Consider the following 9,442-nt stretch of genomic DNA (forward strand, 5'->3'; position numbering starts at 1 on the left):
TCATATAATTTGGTTTGATTTAATGAATGTTTCTCTTCTTTGATTTAAAAAAATAAATAAATTGAAAGGTAAAATGAATACAATCCAAAATATATCTTAAAAAGGTATTGTAAGATTTTTTTATTTACAGGGTCAATGGGGAACCTATCGTCACTTACTTCTGGGTGATTTAGATACGGTTCAGTCACACCATGCCTTCGTGAACACGGTCACCATTGGAGACCTGTCTTCACTAAGCTGGCTGGAGGGACCGATCAGAGAGAATCCAGTTATCAAGAATCCAGATAATATACTTATAAATGTAATTATTACACTTACGTACCTTAATATGGAATATAGGACATTGACTTTTGTTTCAAGAGTTTTTATACAATTTACATTTATGATTGTTTATACCCAATACTATGAATTTTTCCAACATTATACTTATAGTTCAGAAAGATGAACGATATTTTATTGCATGTTTCGTAATATGTCAAAACTTATATGTCAAACCAGGTATACAGCGCAGCTTTAAATTTCCGCGACGTGATGACGGCTATGGGACGTGTGTCTGTCGACGCCGTCGCGAAAGGCAGACTTGCCCAAGAGTGCGTGCAAGGGTTCGAAGTGGTTGGTAGAACCTGCAAGTAAGTTTTTTATTTTATTCAAATACCACAGAATTAATAAATATTTTCTAATTCGAAGTAGACTGCTTGCTTGGAATGTTTTAGGGTAGTTTAGTCAAATTTCAGGAATACTCCAAATTAAATTTGTTCGGGTTGCTTAAATGTTGGAGTTTAAGACTTCATTTTGAGATTTTCTACTGTCTTGTTTACCGATATGGTGCATAAACATTGAAAGTGACTAATCGATGACTTTAATAAGAATTTTTTATTTTGCTTATTTAATTTGTTAGCTATTTTCAAGTTTTACCAAATAGGCAAATGCTAGAAGCATACATTTTGACAACAATGTTTTATAATTTTACTTTGTTTGTTATTTATTAACAAACTTTTTTAAATGTGAACTTCCTTCTGTAGCGGTACCAGAGTTATGGCCATGGTGAGGAACTCCGGTATGTCAAACATGGTGATAGCAGATAGGGAGCTTTTATGGGGATTCCCTGACGAATGGACTTTCGAAGAGGCTGCAAGCGTGCCTGTGGCTTACGGAACTGTATACTATGCATTAGTAAGTTAGATATCAGATATATTCTTTTATAGATAAGTTTTTGTATTTGGCCAGTTCGAGTATCAGAACATTGGGTTTAATCATTGGGTTTCATTTCTTATAATGCCTCCAATAAGCACGCCCAATAAAAATGAACTGCGTCATGTCAACAGATAATGGTGGGCAAAATGCAAAGAGGAGAATCAATTTTGATCCACGCCGGTTCTGGAGGTGTTGGTCAAGCAGCTATCAACGTTGCCCTTCGTTATGGATGCGAAGTGTTCACAACTGTTGGTACTCCGGAGAAACGAGCCTTTATCAAGAGACTTTTCCCTCAACTTAAGGGTAATACAAATTTTCATATAGATTCCATATTTAAATTTTAATTAACATTTAAAATTAATGCAATAAAAATCTTCACATCTTTAATAGTTGACAAGAGATTTGTTAAAGTTATTCTGGATCTTTAAAAACGGGGCCCAGGCTTTTGTGTATTTCTAGAGAGATTTCGGACATAAATTTTAATAATATTATTTTTATATCGTTAACAGACAGTCATATCGGCAATTCTCGTGACACATCCTTCGAAGCCATGGTCAGGAAAGAAACAAACGGAAAGGGAGTTGATCTGGTCCTTAATTCACTTGCCGATGAGAAATTACAGGTATAGGACTCCTTATTTAATTAATATATCACTACATAGTAAAAAACAAGCTGTGCCCGCGACCTTGTACGCTTTTGAATTTGACAAAAAAAAATTGTAGCCGAAGTTACTGCTTATTATATAAGTTATATGCCAGTGAATGTCCCGTCAAAATTGGTCCAGCCGTTCCAGAGATTATCTGGAACAGACAGACAAACAAAATTGTAAAAAATGATATTTTGGTATATGTACCGTGTATACATACATATGCATTTAGTAAAAAGCTGTTATTTTTAGTCGCTAAAAGTATTAAATCACTTCTTGTCTGTGTGTCCTTGTGTATGATTAGATCTTTAATATTACTCAACGGATTTTATTTTCTCTATGATACTTATATTAACTAAAATCGCGTACACCATTTGTTGGGCGTAGCTTCTTGAGTATACTTAAATTGGATTCGTTTTTCAGGCTTCCGTTCGCTGTCTTGGATATCGCGGCCGCTTCCTAGAAATCGGAAAGTTTGACATTTTTAACAATACGCTTATTGGAATGTATTTTTTCTTCAATGAGATATCCTTTCACGGTATCATGTTGGACTCCGTTTTCGATCAAAGTCGAGAGTTTAGACAGGTAAGGTTTATTTAAAACATTTCACATAAATGATAAGATTTATTGGTGATTTTGAAGTTTAATGTCATCGTCAAATAAAGTCCCAAATTTCGAGTACGAATCTTCTAATTGTGAACAGACTCTTCAAGATCTACTCCTATCTGGTATCGAAAGCGGTGCTGTTCGACCGCTGACGCACTGCACTTTCGAGAAGAATCAAATCGAGAGCGCCTTTAGATACATGGCTGCTGGAAAACATATTGGAAAGGTGAGTTTTAAAATCATTTTTGCTATTTAGAAGAATAACTCACCTGAACATAAGTCTTTTGTTTATATATACTATTATTGCAATAAGTATTATGGTCACTATTACTACAAGTAGCATCATTTTATTCACTTAAAAAACAGTGTTTTGGTGAGAGTGACTTACAGAAGTAAATCGTTATGTACATAAAATGGGTACGGGCGAGAGCCTCCAGCAAGAAGACATCGGATGCAGAGGAGATTTCCGCTGCTTTTCGATCTACAGTAGTTAATAAGTTAATGTTAGAATAGTAACTACTGTAAATCACTGTACGCCAAAAATTGTCACAAGAATATTCAATTAAATTATAAAAAAAGGCACGGGCAACTGTGAGCACGTGGATGTAAAATGCAAAATGTAAAACTTTAAGAAATTTATTTTAGGTTATCGTTAAAATTCGTGACGAAGAACGAAGCAGTAGTTTTACAAAACCGAAAAGTATACGAATGGAAGCTGTGCCGAGGTTCGTAATTAATCATTACGTAATTTTTTTCTATGGATTAACTAATTTAATTTAATTTATATGCTTTTATAGCACTCGGATTTTATTTATCTATCTTTAATAGTATCGTTTTTTTTTTTCGTTTGTCTTATATTTTATATTCTTGAAAAATTATTCTCATTTTGTTGAAAATTAAGTATCATAGATACTTCTTATACTCCTTTAATACTTCAGTGATACTACTAAGATTAATTTCTCTTTTAGATACACTTGTGACGAAGAGTTAGTGTATATTGTGGTGGGCGGTCTCGGAGGTTTCGGTTTGGAATTGGCAGACTGGCTTATCATGAGGGGAGCCAGAAAGGTTCTTCTCACCTCAAGGCGAGGAATCAGTAATGGTTACCAATTGTCACGGTTGAGGTGAGTAATATTCATATCGTATTGCTTTTTGCGATCAAAAGACAGAACAATTCCTTCAGAAGTTTGTTCGTAGGTTCTTCATATGAAATTATAAACTTGATCCTTGAAGTATCAGTTATATGGCGAAAGCGCAATATGTATTTAGTTGCAAATATAATGCAAAAAACTCTTAGAAAAAATTGTATTTGCTTCTTTTATATAGAGCATGGGCGGGCTACGGAGCTGATGTACAAATTTCAACGCATGATGTCACAACTGAGGAAGGATGTAAACAAATGTTGGAGATGGCGAACGCTATGGGAGCAGTCGAGGCGATATTCAACTTGGCTGTGATATTGAAAGATTCCCTCTTCGAGAACCAGACGCCTGAATCATTCAGAATATCGTTCGCTCCCAAAGCACTGGCTACGATGAATTTGGACAAGTTATCACAAAAAATGTGCCCAAAATTGAAGTGAGTTTTCATACACACACTTTATAAGGGAAAATTCAAATAATGTTTCAGACCATTCGTCCCATATTTTGCAGCAAAATGTTTGCACTGATTATTCAAGCACTGAACATAAGAGATGGACCATCCTTCTATAAAAGAACACAGTAATAAAATGATTGATCTCAATTCATCCCCAATTATGAAAAATATTAATGCACTGGATATTTCATAGGGACTTTGTGATATTCTCGTCTGTGTCTTGCGGTCGCGGAAACATTGGCCAGACTAACTACGGCTTCTCCAACTCCGTGATGGAGAGGATCTGCGAACAGAGAAAGAAACTCGGCCTTCCAGCACTTGCCGTGCAATGGGGTGCCGTTGGTGACGTAAGTATTGCAATATTTGCCAGAAAACTGTTCTTGATCGGATTTAAGTAAAGAACACATGTAAGAGTTAGTATAATAACACGCTTTCCAGCTGAATAATATTGAACCATAAAGTTTTCAGCTAGCAAGTTAGAAAAAAATTATCGTAAGATGGAAGATTAATAGACAACTGACCAATATTTCGAGAAAGGCGCTTAATATCAATATTGTCAAGCATTTTGACATACTATTTTTTTGGCAAAGATTTAAATTTCGAAGTTAGTTAATAATGAGATTTAGTAAAATAAAATTACCATATTAAAAATACATTTATTAATATTTTTGCTCAGGTCGGTCTCGTAGCAGACATGCAAGATGAAGACGTCCAATTGGAAATCGGTGGAACGTTACAGCAAAGGATCTCCTCCTGTCTGCTGTCTCTCGACAAGTTCTTGAAACAGGATGCCGTGATAGTGTCCTCGATAGTGGTAGCCGAAAAGAAGATCGGAGATTCGGGATGTGGAAGCATCGTAGATGCGGTTGCTCAGATTGTTGGTACGAATGACAAAGTGCTAAAACTTCAAAAGTTAAACAAATTGTCGGTCATTAATCACTGTTATACCTTAAAATTATAATATATACTAATTTGTTCTGTCAAAAATAAATTCAATAAATCTTAACGTTCAAAACTTTTCCTCATTGGTAAATAATCACCGATTTCTATGAAAGAATGAAATAAAATAAAAATAAAGAATCAAAGTAAACTTTATTCAAATGGGCTTTTACAAGCACTATTGAATCATTTAACAATAAGTGAAGCTACCACCGGTTCGAAAAGTAGATTCTACCAAGAAGAACCGGCAAGAACCTCAGTAGTTACTTTTTTTCAACATTTAAGAAAACAATCATATTAGTTAAATACAATTATATGCCTGGAAGTCAACAGGAATAATATTGGTAGAAATTAACGTCAAAATCAGAAAAATATATCCTAATATCATTTAACGATTAGGTAACATTAACTAATGGTGTTTTATCAGGTGTGATGGATCTCAAGAGGGTGTCTCATCAAGTGCCTCTGGCGGAACTGGGTATGGACAGTATGATGGCGGTCGAGATCAAACAGACCTTAGAGCGGGAATATGAAATATTCTTGACAGCACCAGATATTCGAACATTGACATTTGCACGGTAATTACTGTTTCTTTAAGATTTTTAATGATATACTTGTAAGATATATAAGTATGTAAGATATTTTGTATGTTCCAAGCAATTCTACTAGCAATTTTTTTTTATTTTTGTAATAGATTTTATCGCTCAAGGAAGTTCATACCTCCGCGTTAAGTGCGTGCATCTATACACATAATAAAATTAGAGTGTCTGCTTGTAATATTAAAATAGCCCTTTTTACTCAATGCATATATACATATGTATACACGGTACACTTACCGAAATAATTTTTTTTTTACCATTTTGTCTGTCTATCTGTCTGTTTGTTCCGGCTAATCTCTGGAACGGTTAGACCGATTTTGACGGAACCCTAACTGGCAGATAACTGATATAATAAAAAGTAACTTAGGCTACTACTAAGAACTTGTTAAATTCAAACGCGTACATTGTCGCGGGAACAGCTAGTTGAAAACATAACGGAATCAGTATTTTTAGCTGTCTCTATGCTTTCTTGTTCTTATAAGTCCACAGATATAACGATATAACTTGTTCAAAACTAAACTTCTTCGTGTTTTAATAAAGTTAAATATGTAAGATTTAATAATTTATTAAATATAAAACAGATTAGTAGAACTATCAGCTCAAAAAGACGCTCCTTTACCGACATCGGCCTCCGTCCAACATTCCACTCAAGATGATGGAGTTGGTCTCCAACTCCTTATAAAGAACTACGGTGATGAAACTGCAGCATCTGAGCCTTTCATATACATGCCGTCTTTAGTTAGCGATGGTAATGTGGTAAGGATTCAATTTTTTAATTTAAATATTGCTTTCCAAAGATATAAATATGATTATTTTTTTTTTTCGTTTTGGTCACAATAAGTTGACATGGTCATGGGCACTAGTAATAGTATACACTAAGTAAAAAAACCTTTTTGAAATATTAAACCTTATTAAAATAAAAGAAAAAACTTTTACAATTACACTTTCGACGAAATAAAACTAGCTATAACCGATTTGAATCGCATATATTAATTATTTTTAACATCCCGACGTTTTAGAACAACAGAAATCGTTGGCGGTAGTTGTTAATAATATTTCCTTTGTTCTTCAAATAGACAAATGTCACCTTAGTCTGTCCGTGACCACGAACGCTAAGTGCTCGAAACGTCGGGATTTACGATTCAAATCCGTTATAGCTTGTTTTATTTCAATGTGTAATCTCGAAAGTTTAAGACAACATTACACTTTCGACGTCAGATTAAAATGCCATTGAACATTTGACAAGTTCGACACAATTTATATGATAAAAAACCGTTTTGGCAAAATTTAATTAGTCTTATTTACTTACATATATTTAACTTACTTGTTTTTTTTTATACAAAATTTTTGAGGAATTCTCAGCAGGCTCCTTTATTTGAAACCAATATTGTAGGACGGATTTTAAAAAACATACGGCATCTTAGGTGTTCGTGCCGTTAGGCCGTGCAGGATTTAGATTCACGTCACAAAGTTGTTCTATTTATTGTCATAGAAACTGAACGTGGATGGACAAAGTTTCAGCTCAATCGGTTCAAAACATCTGCTTTTAAAATTAGTTACAAGATACTTTCATTGCTATAGTAGCGGCACGCTATGATGGCCGTTTTGACGTTTGCCCGCTCATGAAGTTTCGTATTTAATAAAGAATTACATCAAAGGAGCAAATTGTTGTTCTCTATTGTCTATAATGACGTGCAGTTAGTCAAAAAAATATCGAATGTGATTTCTAAACTACAAATATTAGGGTACCTCGAAGATAACTTTTTTTACGACTGCTATTAAATATAGCCACTAGTGTTTTTGGTTTCTTTTTTGTATCAATTTATTTATTGTATGTAATGTGTTTATAAAGTTATTCATTTTAATTCCAATTTTTGATTTAAATTGATTTCGTCCGAATATATTATATACTTAAACTTATTTTATATATTTTTTTATTAAACCTTTTTAATCAAGGTAGATACTACTTGTAACAAAAACTTGAATTAAATTACTTGCAAAAAAACAAAGTTTTGAATATATTATATCGATAATAAATTTTCATTTCACATCACTTTTTTAATGTGTCAAAACGGCCATCGTATCTTGCCGCTAGTATAGTTAAATAAAAGCTTATAAAAATTACTAGTGTTCGCTAAGTTGCATTCCTTATTAGAAATTAGAAGAAATTATGTTACAACAATTTAGATGATTTTTTATTACTGATGAAAAACTCACCAAGAGCTACGAAACAAAATAAGACATGAAAAAACTGTTACATATTTTCATATTTTTTTATAATTATTAAAAAAAAAGTTTGGATACGGATAATGTGCTTTGAGTAAATCACATTAAATAAAAATTAACCCTTAAATACATTTTAATGACATATTAATGAATATTGAGTTTTCTTCACAGACCGACGTAGCAGGTTACGAAAAGGAGATGATAATGTTCATGCTGCCCGGTATAGAAGGTTTTGCTGCGGCAATGGCGACCTTATGCCGTAGGCTTAAGATCAAAACTTGCGTCCTGCAGTTCGCCAATAATGAAGAGAAATGCGATACCCTGGATACTTTGGTCAATAGGTTACACAAGGTATGTGTCGTAATAATAATTTAAAATAGACATATTCCATAATATTGGTTCAGATCAAAATTTGACCATTTTTGTTACAATTTTGTTTCAGATAGTAAAAACAAAATTAGCTCCTGGAAGTCCATACATACTTCTTGGTTACAGTTTTGGTACTTTACCCACGTTGAAATTGGCGAGTCTATTGGAAAGCGAAGGTATCTTATGAAAACTTCAATATTTTAATTGATCCGGTATTATAGAATGTCATTGATAACAAACTTTAGGGTTAGGGGTATATTCTTAAAAAACAAGTATTTAATTTAAAAATATAGATAGAAGTGGTAACTGCACTTGCCTAAGAAATATGTAAGGTTAGTTAGGACCGAAAAGAATAGGGATTGACTGTGTGAGGTCTCGAACAGTACACAGTACCTGAAGATATAACAAAAATATATTCATTTAATATACCAAAAGGTTATGTTATTAAAATCTATTAATCTAATTTTATGTTATTAAAATTTTAAAATTGTATACAGATGGTAGAAAAGTTACGAGTATGTTACTTATACAGAGCGATTTGTACTAGAACGAATCTAAAAGAATAATATTTAAGCTGTTAATTGTCTACTGACTTGAAACGTTAATTTTAAATTTTCAGGTCACAAGGGTACGATATTCTGCTTAGACGGCAGCCCTGATTTCCTCTACACGACTCTCACGAGCACAATGTCCGTCAAAAGTGACTCTCAGCTGCAGAACAGTCTGATCTGTAAAATCATCAATATGATCACCGCAAAGAATGAAATCAGCAGAAAACTCATGGGGAAACTCGAGGAGATCGAGTCATATGATGAGAGAATCAAATATGCTTTAAAATTAATTCCTGCACAGATTAAATACTCAGACAAATTTATAGAATCTATCGCCAAGGCATGTTTTGATCGTTTCAAGATGATACTCAGTCAAGCCGATTTAGAGAAAGTTAAAGCTCCTATAATTTTATTGCGTCCCAAGAAAAATCCATCATACTTGCAAATTGAAGATAATTATGGTCTGAATAAACTCACAGATGGTCCAGTGATAGTACACCTTGTCGACGGTGATCATATAAGTATAGTTGAGAATAAGGATTGTGCGACTATTATCAATAAGGTTTTAGCTGAATAAGATATTACTAAGATGGACGCGAATAGTTGAATAACAACGTTAGTAGAAGAATACTTATTAAAATTATAAAAAAATCTATGATGTTTTCTCTTTTTGAGGTTGCTTTTCTATATTTGAATTGATATCTACTTTGATTTTA

General features: G+C 33.3%; 1 protein-coding gene across 1 annotated transcript in view; it reads left to right on the forward strand.

Moving 5' to 3' along the window:
• The window catches only part of LOC124532760 (fatty acid synthase-like), a 31,358-nt gene extending 22,035 nt beyond the window's left edge, over window positions 1–9,323 (forward strand). The window contains exons 24-40 of the mRNA XM_047107821.1: window positions 131–301; window positions 499–629; window positions 1,023–1,173; window positions 1,326–1,497; window positions 1,704–1,816; window positions 2,264–2,425; window positions 2,544–2,672; window positions 3,092–3,171; window positions 3,415–3,570; window positions 3,773–4,024; window positions 4,236–4,389; window positions 4,719–4,923; window positions 5,409–5,559; window positions 6,162–6,336; window positions 7,978–8,157; window positions 8,249–8,351; window positions 8,795–9,323. Of these exons, the coding sequence (XP_046963777.1) occupies window positions 131–301; window positions 499–629; window positions 1,023–1,173; window positions 1,326–1,497; window positions 1,704–1,816; window positions 2,264–2,425; window positions 2,544–2,672; window positions 3,092–3,171; window positions 3,415–3,570; window positions 3,773–4,024; window positions 4,236–4,389; window positions 4,719–4,923; window positions 5,409–5,559; window positions 6,162–6,336; window positions 7,978–8,157; window positions 8,249–8,351; window positions 8,795–9,303 (2,994 nt within the window). The 3' untranslated portion in view covers window positions 9,304–9,323. The remainder of the gene's footprint in view (window positions 1–130; window positions 302–498; window positions 630–1,022; window positions 1,174–1,325; window positions 1,498–1,703; window positions 1,817–2,263; window positions 2,426–2,543; window positions 2,673–3,091; window positions 3,172–3,414; window positions 3,571–3,772; window positions 4,025–4,235; window positions 4,390–4,718; window positions 4,924–5,408; window positions 5,560–6,161; window positions 6,337–7,977; window positions 8,158–8,248; window positions 8,352–8,794) is intronic.
• Window positions 9,324–9,442: the final 119 nt, after the last annotated feature.

The sequence above is a fragment of the Vanessa cardui genome, chromosome 10, assembly GCF_905220365.1.
Source record: "Vanessa cardui chromosome 10, ilVanCard2.1, whole genome shotgun sequence".
NCBI classification, from domain to species: Eukaryota; Metazoa; Arthropoda; class Insecta; order Lepidoptera; family Nymphalidae; genus Vanessa; species Vanessa cardui.